The 16,841-nt window shown below is 45.4% G+C and overlaps 1 protein-coding gene across 3 annotated transcripts in view; it reads right to left on the bottom strand.

Moving 5' to 3' along the window:
- CENPP (centromere protein P) overlaps positions 1–16,841 on the bottom strand; it is a 366,797-nt gene that overhangs the window by 32,032 nt on the left and 317,924 nt on the right. For 2 of the 3 annotated variants that reach the window (XM_033926062.1, XM_033926061.1), the window contains exons 7-8: positions 7,103–7,182; positions 5,799–5,890 (exon numbers count right to left, since the gene is read on the bottom strand). In XM_033926062.1, coding sequence (XP_033781953.1) covers positions 5,799–5,890; positions 7,103–7,182 — 172 coding nt within the window. The remainder of the gene's footprint in view (positions 1–5,798; positions 5,891–7,102; positions 7,183–16,841) is intronic. The other variant, XM_033926063.1, reaches the window with a different exon arrangement.

Genomic DNA, 16,841 nt, shown 5'->3' with positions numbered 1-16,841 from the left:
AAAACAATCCGATAGAATAGACAAATTGGAAAAATCTGTGACTGAAGCGAAAGCTTCAATTAATTTACAACTGAAGGATAAAAATTTACTTGTTAGAAAATTTGGAAAATGCTAACAGGAGTCTGAACCTTAGACTTTTAAATTTTCCTATTTCCAAATTCCAATCGGCAAGAGAACTGTTTCATTCTTTCTTGAGACTAGTACTTAAATTTCCTGAAAACAATTTACCACTGTTACATAAATCATATTATTTAAATATTCCTAAAGAGGATAATGGAAAAAGAACTGTAGCAGGAGATTTAGACCTCACAGCTATCCTGGAAACATCTCAACAAGAAGAAATTATGGGAAGAGCAACTTTATTGGTAACCTTTGTTTTTCAACAAGATAAGGAAGCAGTTCTTCGTCTATTCTACAAGACTGACAATTCAGAATTTCATGGTTCAAAAGTCTCAATCTTTCCTGATGTATCAAAATGGACTCAAGATAGACGAAAGAAATTTTTAACTTATCGTCAGTCAATTTTGAGTATAGGAGCAACTTTTCAGTTACGTTTTCCCTGTAAATGCTGTATTACCTACCAAAATAATAGATATATATTTTATGAACCTGATCAGTTGAAATTTTTTCTTGAGGGTAAGGCAGCTGGTTAAGCTCCAATTCCCTCCATGCCTTTTCTATTAACCAGGATGTTAATTTAATTTAATCCAACTGTTTGATCTCCTAATTTAATTTGAATGAATATTTCTTGAAAAAACAACTTCCCTTGGAGGTGTAGGATTCTCTCTCCCTAATTTGTGGACTATGAACTTAGTTAAATCTGTGGAATTTTTGACTTATAATTTATTGCCAGGAAGCAAGGCCAACAAATTATCAAATTAGTTAATCCCAAAACTAAGTAGTAATCTGTCATACAAACTCGTGCAGTTGGTTGAGACAAAGGGAGGACAACTAATTTGGTAGGAGGTCTCGCAGGTACTTACTGGTACAGAGGGTTAACACATACATCACACATACAGCACAGACAGCTCGGAGGAGGAACTGGTTATGAGCACCTACGGAAACCAGAAGATGAGCTTTCCAGTCTTCTGCACCAGCTGCAGTATGTATGAGTACCTCCCCTCGGGCACTATGGCATACATTTGCAGCCGGTGCAGGGAGCTGGAAAGCCTGAAACAGCAAGTCTGGTTGCTGGAGGGAACGGTGAAGGAACTAGAAGAACTTCTCATCAATAAAGAGGTAAATCGTATGCAGGAGAGGTTGATTATGGAGTCCAGCACTAGTGATGTGATTGAAGAATTGGAGAGATACATTGAAGATGCCCACCAGCAGATTGTGGAGACCCTGGGGCTTGAGATCTGCGACCGAACAACCCAGGAGGGTGGAATAATTGAAGCAGAAAGTGGCACCAATCCAATCAGCACAGACGAAAGACCATCTGAGGATGTGACACAGAAGAAAGAAGATATGACTTACGCTGAGGATACGGACTTAAGACCCCCCTAGGAACCTCCAACTAAAGAAGATTGGGATTATAGTTGGAGATTCTATAATAAGAAATGTGGACAGCCACATTGCAGGAGGAAGGGAGGATAGACTGGTCACCTGCCTGCCTGGAGCAAGAGTGAAGGATGTGGCCAGCAGGATTACCAGGATTATAGATGGAGCAGGAGGAAAGGATACTGCAGTGCTTATCCACAGGGAGAGCAGGTAAGAGACAGGGAAGCAAGTAAGGAGTGCTGCTGGACAGGGGCAACAGGGAAGAGGGACAGGGCGAGCAGGGAAGAGAGACAGGGGAGCAGGTAAGGAGGAGCATGTAAGGAGTGCTTCTTGACAGAGGGAAGAGGGACAGGAGCGGCACAGGTAAGGAGTGCTGCTGGACAGGAAAAAGGGACAAGAAAGGAATGCTGCTTAACAGGGGAGCAGGGAAGAGGCACATGTAAGGAGTGCTCCTGAACAGGGAGAGCAGGTAAGAGACAGGGGAGCAAGTAAGGAGTGCAGCTGGACAGGGGAACAGGTAAGAAGTGCTGCTAGGCAAGGGGAGCAGGGAAGAGGGACCGCTAAGAAGTGCTGCTGGTCAGGGGGAAGAGGGACAGTGGAGCAGGGAAGAGGAACAGGGGAAGCAGGTAAGCACTAGTCTGGACAGGGGGAGCAGGTGAGTGCTGCTGGACAGGGTGAACAAGAAAGGGAGACAAGTAAGGAGTGCTGCTGAACAGAGGGACAGGGGAAATAGGGAAGAAGTGCTGCTGGACAGGGGGTGCAAGTAAGGAGTGCTGCTAGACGGGAGCAGGGAAGAGGGAAATGGGGAGGTAAAAGGAAGGGGGAAAGAAAGAAAGACAGACAGAGACACACATGTATTCTAGCACCCGTTAATGTAACGGGCTTAAAGACTAGTACAAAATAAAATCAAAACATAACAATGAACATGATAGCTGCCGAAGGTATCATCGATATACTTTCTCATCTCACATCATGATTGAATGGGAATCTAGACTGTTGAACTTTTTAAATATTATTTGATTCCGTTATAGATATTTCAGTGCACTTTTCACACCTGTGTTACTCCAAAATTAAGTTTCCACGTTCCGTGTTCCTGTACGTTATCACTTTGCACAAACTACTTTATGATATCCATCTCTGTTCATGTGTGATATTATATATATCAGTTTACACAGAATTTTATTTTTGCCCAAAGGAACCCCTGAGGAAGGCTTGCTGTAGCTGAAACATAGCTCGTGTTAAGTTCCGTAGTTTTCTACACCAAGTTTTTAGATTCAATTGTACCATATACTGTATATTCAAATTGGGTTTTGTTTTTCCAGATTATCTGTTCCCTTCGTACAACAGAAAACAGCTTAATTCTTTAATCAGGAATATTCAAATTGGCTTAATTACTGGCCACAGGCAAGTTCTCAGTGATAAGCTTTTAGGCAACTTCTGTAAATTAGGCTAATTTGGGCTTGCTATGAAAAAAGGATGACGACTTGTACAGTCTTTATTATTCTTTGAGCATTATTCACTGATCTACAAAACACGCTAGACGTTTTTTTAACTCCTACTACATTACGTTTTTGACAGCAGATGTGAAAACTAACAAGGCAGTGAAGTAGCAGGCTACCATGCCATAATAAGATACAGGAACATCCCCAAGATCAATGCCCCACTCATTCTTTAATATTTTTTGAATAATCTATCAGGGCTTCAGACATGCCATTTGGTCACCTCATGGGGCATTGATCTTGGGCAGCGGTCTCAAACATGCGGCCCGCACATGGCTCTCCAGGTTTTATTTGCGGCCCGCGGTCTGGAGGCATCATTCTCTTCCTTTTGGAGCAGCAGCCGGCTCGTTCATTCAAAGCCGCGGGTTGGCGGCTCCTTGCGCTATCCACTCCTGCATCGGAAGTCTCTCTGATGTCACAACATCAGAGAGGCTTCAGACGCAGGCACAGATCTTGCAAGGAGCCGCTACCCGTGGCTTTGAACGAACGAGCCGACCAGACACCAAGGAGGGGGCGGTCCACTGTTCTCCCTAGAGTGCGGCTCGCGGCTCGTCTAGAGTAGTGGTGCCGAACCTGCTTCCCTTCCCTTCTCACTGCTGCCATCGAGGATCATGCCGGGACCGTGTTCTTTGATCTCCCTGCTTCTCTTCCCTGTGGGGCCGACCAACTCTCGCGGCCCGACGTCAATTCTGACATCGTGAGGACGTTCTGGTTAGCCAATCGCTGCCTGGCTGCCCGGAACGTCCTTTCCGACGTTAGAATTGACGTCGGGCGGCGAGAGTTGGTCGGCCCGGTGCAGAAGAGAAGCAGGGAGATCTCTGCCTGTTCCCAGGTGTGGACAGGGAGCCAGAAAAAAAAGCAAAAAATGGGGCACGGAGGAAGGAAGAAAGAAGGAGGGGGGACAGGGAACCAGAAACAAAGCAAAAAATGGGGCACGGAATCAGAGAAAGACAGACAGAGAAAGAAAGAAAAAGTTGAGGGAGGGAATGAGGTCTGGAGGAGAGGAAGCATACAGGAGGCTGAAAGAAGGGAAGAAGTATTGGATGCACAGTCAGAAGTATAAAGTGCAACCAGAGACTGATGAAATTACCAAACAAAGGTAGGAAAATGATTTTATTTTCAATTTAGTGATTGAAATGTGCCAGTTTTGAGAAAGAAAAGATATTGAACTTTAAATGTGAGTGCTGCAGAAAAAAAATAGAGTACTTGGAGGGCCACAGAAAAAATACTTAATGTCTTATTAAAGAAACTAGTCTTTAAGCCCGTTACATTAACGGGTGCTAGAGTACATGTCTATCTGTCTGGGTATTTTTTTCTTTGTCTCTCTCTCCTTGCATGCTGCCTGTCTGTCATTTTTTCTGTCTGTGAATCTCCCTGTGCCTCCTTCCTATATCCATAGTGCCCCTTTCTATATCCTTAGTGCCCCCAGTGCCTCCTTCCTTCCCCCCCCTCCGATGCCAGCCTGCCTTCCATTGAAAACCCCCCACCCCCTCCATTGCCTCCCATAACCATTCCATTGAAACCCCCCCATGCCAGCCTGCCTGCCTCCCATCCCCCTAAGTAGCATATTTTCATGGAAATCCCCACCCCCAATGCCATCCTGCGTGCATGCCTTCCATTGAACCCCCCACTCCCCTCCAATGCCAGCCTGCCTGCCTCCCATCCCCCTTCCACCGAACCCCCCCCCCCATGGCAGTCTGCCTCCCATTCCCCTGAGCAGCATGTTTCCATGGAACACCCCCCCGATGCCATCCTGGCTGTCTGCCTTCCAATGAACCCCCCCACCCCCTTCCGATGCCAGCCTGCCTGCTTCCAATTCCCCTTCCACTGAAACCCCCCCACATGCCTGCTTGCTTGCCTCCCATCCCCCTGAGCAGCATGTTTTCATGGAACTCCCCATGCCATCCTGTCTGCCTTCCATTGAACCCCCCCACCCCTCCGATGCCAGCCTGCCTGCCTCCCTCCCATTCCCCTTCCACCTGCCTGACTTCCCCCCCCCCCCCGGCACAACCGAAACCCCCATTGACCCTCCCACCGCTACAGGGCTGACAAACCCGGCAGGAGCAGCAGCGTCGCAGGCACAGTAAACGCTGCTTCGGGTCTTCTACTGGCCTAATTTCCTCTGCCGCGTCCCTGATGTGATCAGGGACCTGGCAGAGGAAATTAGGCCAGTAGAAGACCCGAAGCAGCGTTTACTGTGCCTGTGACGCTGCTGCTCCTGCCGGGTTTGTCAGCCCTGTAGCGGTGGGAGGGTCAACGGGGGGTCCAGCTCCGGCGCGTCGCTAGCAGCGGCTTGAAAAAAAGGAGACTGTGACGTTAAGCGCGCATGCGCACTCGTTCCGTCGCGATGGAACAGAGAACACAACTTTCGAGTGCGCATGGGCGCTTAACATTTTATTATTATTGATGACAATTTTGCATGAGGTAAAACTCTTTATAGTTTATATATCTTTCCTTTTAACCGTTAAAGGAAAGTTTTATAAAATAGAAAGAGTTTTACCTCATGCAAAATTGTTATTTCTTTAATAAGACATTAACTATTTTTTCTGCAGCCCTCCAAGTACCTACAAATCCAAAATGTGGCCCCGCAAAGGGTTTGAGTTTGAGACCACTGATCTTGGGAATGTTCCTATGAATGATTGGTCAATGCCATATGAACGACTGAGACATTTACATAATAAGATACAGAACATCCAAGACAAACTTTATTCTTAGGCAAGATTAAAAACTAAGCCATACACTCAGGAAGGTTAAAAATTGTTTAAAAAAAAGCAGGCTTAAAGATATTTTTCACATTACCTTGCTCAGGTATTTTAGTCAAAAGATCCAACACAGGAGTAACAATTCCTTCTTCATTTATCTGTATCTTCCAAACTACTATTAGTTCACATCTATAAAATAAATAAATACACCCCCCCAAAAAAAAAAAAAAAATCCAACACAAAACAATGCAGTTTAACATATGTAAGGAATTAAATAATACAGACAAAATTTAATCATCAATGTTAAAACAAACCCAGGACCAGAGAAGCACCTAACATTGTCCCTATCTACAAGAAACAGCTTTTATAATCAGGTTTCCAGTGCAATAGATGAGACATTCTAGCCCTTAGCATTATTTCCCTATGGTCTAGAACAGGGGTGTCCAACCTGCGGCCGCATGAAGTATTTTGTGTGGCTCCGGTCGAGGGCGATGCAGTGTTTTCCTCTGCTGCCCCTGGGTGTTTACCATCTTGCCGGCTCCCTTCTCCGTCTTGCTGCAGCGTTTGCGCATTTGTGCGGCCCCAGGAACATTTTTTTCAGCCAATGTGGCCCAGGAAAGCCAAAAGGTTGGACACCCTTGGTCTAGAATGTCTCGCCTATCTACTGGAAGAGAGCTTACCAGGGTAAATACATAATCTCCTTTTACATATGCTGACAATACAGATCTCAACGAGCTCATATTATCTTAAACACTGAATAGCTAATAAGAATAGCCTTACTGGGTTAGACCAATGGTCGATCAAGCCCAGTAGCCCCTTCTCACAGCCAGTCCAGGTCCCTAATACTTGGTAAAAATCCAAAGAGTAGCTTCCCCATGTCTTTCTCAATAACAGACTATGGACTTTTCCTCCAGGAACTTGTCCAAACCTTTCTTAAAACCAGCTACACTATCCACTCTTACCACATCCTCTGGCAATGCGTTCCAACGCTTAACTATTCTCTGAGTGAAAAAAATTATTTCTTCCTATTGGTTTTAAAAATATTTCCCTATAACTTCATTGAATATCCCCTAGTCTTTGTAATTTTTAAAGGGGTGAAAATTCTACTCCATTCAGGATTTTGTAGACGTTAATCATATCTCCAGAAATAAAAATGAGTTGGCTTATCTTCTGTGTCTAAGGATTATACTTGAAATGATATTAAACCAGAATTTCTCAAAGCAATCCTTGGAACACACCTAGCCAGAAAGGTTTTCAGAATATTCACAAAGAAAACATAACCTGTTAGGTATGTCCTGAGGAGTACGTTGAGAACCCTTTTATTAAATACATTTTAGTTTATAATCCAGCTAAGACTCTTTCAGCTACGACATTATTTTCTTATGCACTGAAATACCTTACCCAGAGAGCTTTGGATTCCTTAGAACCATGTAGTCTGCTGAAGAACCTTCAGGAAGTCGAACAATTTCTGGATACCTTTCCTACAAAACAAAAATCATATTAACAACGTAGAAATCTACTAAGGTAATTATGTAATTGCTAATTGCTCTATTAAGGAATGTCGTGCCTTATGTTGCTGCTATTATTCTGCTTTGCTTCTAATTGGAAAAATATGGCAATCATACCTATAATAATAAAACCCTAGCCGCACATGCGCACTTGAAACTCCGTGCCACCACATGCGCAGTAGAAGTACCGCCGAGCAGGAAAGCGTTTCAGCGCAGTGGCAGCGCTGTAAAGAAGCTATTCGCAGCAAGCCCTGGCAGGGCCTTTCCTCTGCCGCATCACTTCAGATGCGGCAGAGGAAAGGCCCTGTCAGGGCTGACTGCAAACAGCCTGTTTACAGCACTGCCGCTGCTACTGGTTTGGGGCACAGAAGGAGGGAGGAGGGGTTGGTAGGTCAGAGCCGCTACTGCCACCTCAGGAAAGTAATGGGGGTCCAGGAGGCCAGACCTACGCAGAGGGCAGACCTATGGGGGCGGTGGACCAGGTGTGTGTGTGTGTAGAGGGTCCATCAGGGTGAAGGACAGCCTGCCCAAAGATTCAGTGCAGTGGCCAGGAAAGAGGTAGATGGAGGTGGGGTTTGAATTGGTGCAGGCTCTGGTGTTGGGGTGCGGTTGGGTGAAAAGGGTTAAAGTGGAAGATGTTGGAATGGAGAGGGGAGTGTTGCAGTACCGTGGGGAGGGGCAGGGGAGAGACGAGAGAGAAATTTGTCCTGGGTGGGGTACAAGAGAGATGGTAAAAAAGGAAGAGAAGCTGGGTGGGGATGAAATATAGGGATAGGAAGAATGGCCTTGGAGGCAAAGGAAGGAAGGATAGATAGGAATGGAGCTGGGACTGAAAGAGTGATAAATGCAGTGGAGGATGGATGAGGGCCAAAAGGGTACAGAGGACTAAGGAAATGGTGATGGATAGCGCCGGGAGCCGATAGAAGAAAGAAAGAAAGACAAAGACAGACAGGGGGCAGGGGAGACACAGAAAGAAAGAAAGAAAGACGGGGGCAGGGAGAGAGGCACAAAGAAAGAAATTCTACACATCTATTCTAGCACCCATTACTGTAACGGGCTTAAACACTAGTCATATATAATCTTTGATCTTTCCCCTTCTATGAACAGCAGCAAAATGCTGCAACCATGATAGAATTAAAAAGATAAAAAAGAATTGCAGAAATACTCTTAAAAAAAAAAACACCCCACACTAGTACTAGCAAAGCATTTCTGATAAACTCTCTGATCATCTTAAAAATCTGACCTGCACTATAAGTTCATGGACAGTGACCAACCTATACATCTGCATTAAAATTCAGCAAGATGGAAAAAAAAAACATGCTGGCAAACCGAATGGCCTCGACTATAGTTGTGTACATTAGGGACAGGCATCGATTTTGCATAAAGTAGCTGAAAATTCAGCCAACATTATTCAGCCCCAACAAACTGTATTGAAATTTCCATGGGAAATAGAAATCATATCATTACCAAAACACAAGTACTTAAAAAATCAATCACAAAAAATGGTCCCCAATAACAACATTCAGGGGAAGTTCTCAAGGTGCCATAAAAGATGATCTTTTACCACGGGATTCAGCTTCTTCTGGTATCTGTCACACAGATTACTACAGCCCATGGTAAAAAAAAAAAATGCTGCTGCTTGCGGCATTAACTTAAGTGCCACCCCCAAAGGCTCCAGTTGCCTCCCAGCACCAGACCACCTCTCACAATGTTAAAGTCCTGCCCACCAAGTCCCCCCTTAACCCCAAAGGGTCCTAGACTTTCAAAAAGCCTACTCAATCACTGGTGGTCCTGGAGATCTTTGGGGAAGAGCAATGCCCAGTCCGGCATCAACTTCATGTTTCTTTATTTATAATCATGTATGTAGGTGAATCGGGGAGTATGTGGTGTTGGAAAGAACAAAACAAATTGAAAAATATACAATCGGTGCATTTCCTTTTTCCTTCATTTGCAAACTAAGGCGTGATTGTGGGGGGGGGGGGGGCTTGACTGAAAGAGCTATGATAGACTGTGCCAATTGGTATAGTTTGCCAAATTGTCAGGAGGAACAATTCAGCATTATCGCCAACAGCACTGTATGGTTGGGGGAGAGAAGGGGCACTGTCCATCCCAAATTACACCTACGGTATGGATTTAAAATGTGTTGCTTCGTTTAAAACTTCTTTTTGTTTTAAACCAAGGTCTTGTCCATTATATAGTGGAAAAATTAGGGCTGTAAATTCTTTCCTGGATTTTATCATAGTTTAAAAAAAACAAAACACAAACTTATAAGAGTTGACAGTATTTGGCTTGCCGTGTAACCCTTTGGAATGCCTACAATTTTCAACTCAATCCATCTTGCAAAGAGCTAGATACTTGTGAGGTCTACGGAACATGCTCAGCCACATGTATTTTTTCTTTCAATTTCCTTGCTAAAAGTATACTGGCCTAATTATTAACAATATAATCTGATTCTTTTCTCTTTCCAGCTCTATTCTATTTTTTTTCTTAATATAACTAGTTAACAAAAGCACTAGAAATATGACCGTTGACTTAATATGCACAGAACCACAACAGAAAGGATGAGGTTTCTAAACCAATGGAACTACTGAATCAGCAAAACAATACAGCATATCTCAAAATGTGCAGAAAGATTTCCCCCCCTCCCCCCCCACACACACACAAATTGTTGGCTAAGATTTAAACCTCAAGGTTTTCTAAATTAAAATCATCTGAACCAAATATGCAAAGATAAATAACAAATGTAGTAGTTCACATACAATTAGCAGAGTCAGCAGCTTCATCATGTTAAAACCATTGCAGCATATGGAAATTATAACTCTCTCATGAGCTATTGAAAACCGTCTGTTTTGATTTGGTTGTATTTTATCTATCAAGTTCTGTATAATTGCCTGTGTAGGCAGTTCTTGCACTCTTCTTTGAGACGCATATAGTATGAGGCGAACTCGAACTTGGTGGCGCCACAAATGGCTAAACTATACAAACATGAGATCCTTTAGCAGTCTGACTGTTCACAGCTCTGTAGCTGAAAGGGGTGGCTTTTTGTTAAAATGCAATCATCTGGTTTGAGAGAAAGAGATCAAAGAGTGCCTTGTTTAAAAAAAAATCCAAAAAATCCTCTTCAGACAAAAAATCCTCTTCAGACATAAAAATAAAACCTTTTTAAAAATTTTATATCCCTACTATTCGTGAAAGTCAACTGTATTGCTTATGTTTGTGTAAAATGACTTGAAAGCACAACATGACAGTTACGCCATTATATTCATAAGAAAAATAAAACTTCTTAAAAGCAGATTCACTTTTGTCATCATCCCTCAAATATTTTTTTTGCAATAAATCATATCAGACTATGCTTTGATATGAATATCAATTTAAGGGAAGGACGGAAGTTGACTTTTCACCATGGCTGCTTTTTTCTTTACTTTGGAACTCTGGTACATTCAAACCAGTGTGGTCCACTAGTACTACTTGGCTCTAATTGGTCCCACATAAACTGCTGGACCAGTTAGGCTGTGTTAAATGTCATGTAGGTTGCTTGATCCATCTGCTACTGCTCAGCTGTATGCAGAGCCCCTGAATCCCTCATCTTTCTTCAGCCCAACATAGAGAATTTCATAGGCCAGCTCACCTTAGCTTGGTCCTTATCTCTAAAGGATGCTGATTGCATTCAAGTATCTCACAGGCCGCATCGAGGTGGAAGAAGATATCTTCTTTTTCAAGGGTCCAGCGGCAACAAGGGGGCATCCGTGGAAAATCAGGGGCGGGAAACTGCACGGGGACACCAGGAAATTATTTTTCACCGAAAGGGTGGTTGATCGCTGGAATAGTCTTCCACTTCAGGTTATTGAGGCCAGCAGCGTGCCTGATTTTAAGGCCAAATGGGACAGACACCTGGGATCTATTCACAGAGAAAGGTAGGGGAGGGTCTTTGGGGTGGGCAGACTAGATGGGCCGTGGCCCTTATCTGCCGTCTATTTCTATGTTTCTATTGCGTGTCAATCGTGAATCAGTGTCATCATTTATAAGTGTTAAATAGCACTGGACCCAGATCCCTGTGGCACTCCACCCTCCTCCACTGAGAAAAAAAATGCAATTTAACCAACCCTACCCTCTTTTTTTCTGTATAATAACACATTCCTAATCCACAAAAGAACATTGCCTCCTATCCCATTACTTTTAAAAAAAATTTTCTCAGGAGTCTTTCATGAGAAATTTTGTCTAAAGCTTTCTGAAAATCTAGATGCATCATCCGGCTAACCGTTATCTACTTGTTTATTCACACCCTCAAAAAATGAAGCAAATTAGTGAGGTAGGACTTCCTTTGGCTGAATCCCAGTTGACTCTGTTCCATTATGTTTGTGTGTTTCATACTTTTATTCTTTCTAATAGTTTCTACTATTTTGCCCAGCAATGAAGTCAGGCTTACTGGATCACCCGGGAACCCTTTTCAAAAATTGACATTACATTGGCCATCCTCCAATCTTCAAGTACTACAGACGATTTTAACACCACATTACAGATCACTAACAATAGATCAACAATTTCATGTTTGAGTTCTTTCAGTTCCCTGGGGTGTATACCATCCGGTCCAGGTAATTTATCACTCTTTAACTTATCAATTTGGTTCAGTACCTCTTCCAAATTTACCAAGCTTTCTATCAGTTCCTGCATATCATCTCCCTTTAAAACCATTTCTGGTACAGGTAGATCAAATTTCTTTATTCATACCACTAGAGCAGGGGTTCTCAACTCTGTCTTCACAACACACCTAGCCAGTCAAGTTTTCAGAATACTCACAATGAATAGATATGACATTGATTTGCATGCACTACCTCCACTGTGTGAAGACCTATTTCATGCATATTCATTGTGGATATCCTGAAAACCTGACTGGCTATGTATATCCCAAAGACTGGGTTGAGAACCACTGCACTGGAGATATTGCATCTGACTTTTAGTTAGTTAGTTAACAAAGCTATTACATTCATAAGTACACAGGTTTAACATAGAAACATGATGGCAGATAAAGGCCAAATGGCCTATCCGCAGCAACCATTATCTCTCTCTCTTCGAGAGATCCCACATGCCTACCCCAGGCCCTCTTGAATTCAGACACAGTCTCCGTTTCCACCATCTCCTCCCTTTCCGTAAAAATGTATTTCCTCAGATTACTCCGGAGCCTATCACCTCTTAACTTCATCCTATGCCCTTCTCGTTGCAGAGTTTCCTTATAAATGAAAGAGACTCGACTTATGCACATTTATATTGCATAAGTATTTAAAAGTATCTCCCCTCTCCTGCCTTTCCTACAAAGTATACAGATTGAGATCTTTAAGTCTGTCCCCATTTGCCTTATCAAGAAGACCATGCACCATGCAATGATCACTGGATGCCAGATGATCACCCACTGTAACATCAGAAACACTGTCCCCGTTTGTAAGTACTAAGTACAGTATGACCCCCATCCTTGTGGGTTCCATTACCAACTGCTGGAACAGTTCTCCTTGTAGAGAATCCAGAATCTCCCTACTTCTAGAAGACCCCACAATAGGGATACCCCAATCAACATCCAGCATGTTAAAATAGCAATGTTACTTACCGTAACAGTTGTTATCCAGGGACAGCAGGCAGCTATTCTCACTAGTGGGTGATGTCATCCGACAGAGCCCCGATACGGACATCTTGAAAGCATGTCTTGCTTGAAGAAACTTAGAAGTTTCGAGATGCCCGCACCGCGCATGCGCCAGTGCCTTCCCGCCCGATGTACCGGGCGTGTCTCCTCAGTTCAGGTAGCTAGCCTGAGAAGCCAACCCAGGGGAGGTGGGTGGGACGTGAGAATAGCTGCCTGCTGTCCCTGGATAACAACTGTTACGGTAAGTAACATTGCTTTATCCAAGGACAAGCAGGCAGGTATTCTCACTAGTGGGTGACCTCCAAGCTAACCCCAATGGGATGGTGGGAGAGTTGGCAACTTAAGAAAACAAATTTTGTAATACAGTTTGGCCAAACTGTCCATCCCGTCTGGAGAAAGTATCCAGACAATAATGAGAGGTGAAGGTATGAACCGAGGACCAAGTGGCAGCCTTACAAATCTCCTCAATTGGTGTCGATCTGAGGAAGGCTACAGAGGCTGCCATTGCTCTGACCTTGTGGGCTGTGACCTTACAGGGAAGGGATAATCCAGCCTGGGCATAGCAGGAAGAGATACAAGCCGCCATCCAGTTAGAGATGGTGCGCTTCGATACAGGTCGTCCCAACTTGCTTGGATCAAAGGAGACGAAAAGTTGAGGTGCAGTTCTGTGTGGCTTTGTGCGATCCAAGTAGAAAGCCAGAGCACGTTTACAGTCCAGAGTGTGCAAAGCAGATTCTCCAGGATGAGAATGAGGCTTTGGAAAAAACACTGGAAGCACGATGGATTGATTGATGTGAAATTCAGAGACCACTTTAGGTAAGAATTTTGGATGAGTACGGAGAACCACCTTGTCATGATGGAATACAGTGAAGGGTGGATCTGCCACTAGGGCCTGAAGCTCACTGACTCGGCGAGCTGACGTGAGGGCCACCAGGAAAACCACCTTCCAGGTGAGATACTTAAGAGGAGCCGTTTTGAGAGGTTCAAACGGAGGCTTCATAAGATGAGACAGGACAACATTGAGATCCCAAACCACAGGAGGAGGTTTGATAGGAGGATTGACATGAAAAAGTCCTTTCATAAATTTGGAAACCACAGGATGAGCAGACAAAGGTTTCCCCTGTAGAGGCTGATGGAAAGCCGCAATAGCACTCAGGTGGACTCGTATAGAAGTAGACTTGAGACCAGACTGGGACAGGTGTAGAAGATAGTCCAATACAGACGATAGAGAAGCTTTCTGAGGTTCTGTAGCATTGGAAATACACCAGGTCGAGAATCTCGTCCATTTTTGGGAATAGCATTGTCGAGTAACAGGCTTCCTGGAAGCCTCCAAGACCTCCCTCACAGCCTGAGAGAACTGGTGAGGGGTTATGTTGAAAGGAACCAAGCTGTCAGGTGGAGAGACTGCAGGTTGGGATGAAGCAGTGAACCTTGATGTTGAGTAAGCAGTGAAGGAAACACTGGAAGAAGTATTGGTTCCCTGCTGCTGAGTTGAAGTATGAGGGAGAACCAAGGTTGTCTGGGCCACCGAGGAGCAATCAGGATCATGGTGGCACGGTCTGATCTTAACTTGACCAGAGTCTTCTGAATGAGAGGAAAGGGAGGAAACGCATAAAGGAAGCGATTCCCCCACTCCAGTAGAAAGGCGTCTGCCTCGAGGCGGAGAGGAGTGTAGATCCTGGAGCAAAACTGAGGCAGCTTGAAGTTGTGGGGGGCTGCAAAGAGGTCTATCTGAGGTGTCCCCCATTGTGCAAATATCTGCTGAAGGGGTTTGGAATTGAGCGTCCATTCGTGAGGTTAGAGAAGACGGCTCAATTTGTCTGCCAAGACATTGTCCTTCCCCTGAATGTAGACAGCCCTGAGGAAGGTGTTGTGGCGGACCGCCCAATCCCAGACTCGAAGAGCTTCCTGGCAAAGGGAGGCCGAGCCCGTGCCTCCTTGCTTGTTTACATAATACATGGCGACCTGATTGTCGGTGCGAATTAGGACCACCATGTCGTGAAGGAGATGTTGAAAAGCCTGAAGAGCATTGAAGATGGCTCTGAGCTCCAGAAGATTGATTTGATGGAGTCGCTCCGCACTGGTCCAGAACCCCTGAGTGCGAAGACCATCCAGATGAGCTCCCCATGCATAGTTCGATGAATCGGTCGTGAGAACCTTCTGGTGGGGAGGAGAGTGAAACAGCAAACCTCTGGATAGATTCGAAGAGGTCATCCACCAAAGAAGAGACTGCCATAGAGCAGGAGTGACTACAATGTGTCGGGACAATGGGTCGGAGACCTGAGTCCACTGAGATGCCAAGGTCCATTGAGGAATTCTGAGATGTAGTCTGGCAAAAGGCGTCACATGAACTGTGGATGCCATGTGACCCAAGAGGACCATCATGTGTCTCGCTGAGATGGACGGGCGAGAAGACACCGACTGGCAGAGTAGAAGAAGAGCATCCATGCGCTGAAGAGGGAGGAACGCTCGAAGTTGGATGGTATCCAGGACCGCCCCGATGAAGGGGAGAGTCTGGGTGGGCTGAAGATGTGACTTGGGAAAGTTGATCTCGAAGCCCAAGCTCTGCAGAAAACAAATCGTGGTCAAGGTCGCCGAAATGACCTCTGGGGCCGACGGGGCCTTGATGAGCCAGTCGTCGAGGTATGGAAACACCTGAAGACCCATGTTCCGGAGTGCAGCGGCCACCACCACCAGACACTTCGTGAAGACTCTGGGCGAAGAGGAAAGGCCAAATGGAAGCACTCGATACTGCAGATGTAGATGTCCCACCCAAAATCTGAGGAACTTGCGGGAGGCCGGATGAATCGGGATGTGAGTGTAGGCCTCCTTGAGGTCCAGAGAGCATAACCAATCGTTCTGCTCGAGTAGGGGGTAGAGAGAGGCAAGGGTCAGCATGCGGAACCGCTCCTTGACCAAAAACTTGTTGAGGACTCGAAGGTCCAAAATGGGACGCAGATCGCCCGTCTTCTTCGGAACCAAGAAATACCGGGAGTAGAACCCCCGGTTTTGCTGATCTACTGGCACCGGCTCGACGGCTCGAAGCCGAAGCAGAGCCTGCGCCTCCTGTAGAAGAAGAGCGGTCTGCATCGAGTTGGAAGGATACTCTCTTGGAGGGTGGTCCGGGGGGACCCGTTGGAAATGAAGAGAGTATCCCTCTCTTACGATGGTAAGGACCCAAAGGTCCGAGGTGATCGACTCCCATTGATGATAAAAATGGTGGAGTCGACCCCCGATGGGAAAAACAAGGGAAGACAGAACGTCGGTTATGCTCCCTGGAAGAGAGTCAAAAGGGCTGAGTGGCCTTGGGTGCAGCCGGCTGCTGAGACTTCTGTGGAGGCTGCCTCTTCGCAGGCTGTCTCGCTAGGGGAGCCTGTCTTGGTTGATAACGCCTCTGGTAGATTTGAGGCGGTCTAGATGGACGAGACTGTTGAGGCTTAGGCGTAGGACGCAGAATGGATTGAAAAGACTTCTCGTGGTCCGAAAGCTTTTTAGTGACAGTCTCGATAGACTCATCGAACAGATCCGCTCCCGCACAAGGCACATTAGCCAATCTGTCTTGGAGGTTCGGATCCATATCAATAGTGCGAAGCCAGGCCAGGCGACGCATGGCGACTGAGCAGGCCGCAGCACGTGCCGAGAGCTCGAAGGCATCGTAGGAGGATTGCATCAGCTGCAGCCGCAACTGGGACAGGGTTGCCACCACCTCCTCAAACTGGAAACGAGCTTCAGCATCGATGAAAGGGAAGAACTTGCGGAGGACCGGCAAGAAGAAATCCAAATAAGAAGAGAAGAAGAAATTGTAATTGAGCACTCGAGTCGCCATCATCGAATTTTGGTAAACTCGTCTACCAAACTTGTCCATCGTTCTCCCCTCCCTGCCCGGAGGCACAGAAGCGTAGACCTGGGAAGGGTGAGAACGCTTGAGAGAAGACTCGACCAGCAGAGACTGATGAGAAAGTTGAGCTCCCTCAAACCCCTTGTGGTGAACGATGCGGTA

The sequence above is a fragment of the Geotrypetes seraphini genome, chromosome 17 (genome assembly GCF_902459505.1).
Source record: "Geotrypetes seraphini chromosome 17, aGeoSer1.1, whole genome shotgun sequence".
In the NCBI taxonomy this organism is placed as follows: Eukaryota; Metazoa; Chordata; class Amphibia; order Gymnophiona; family Dermophiidae; genus Geotrypetes; species Geotrypetes seraphini.
Note: the sequence above shows the minus strand (reverse complement) of the source record. Positions and strands in the feature narration are given on the sequence as shown.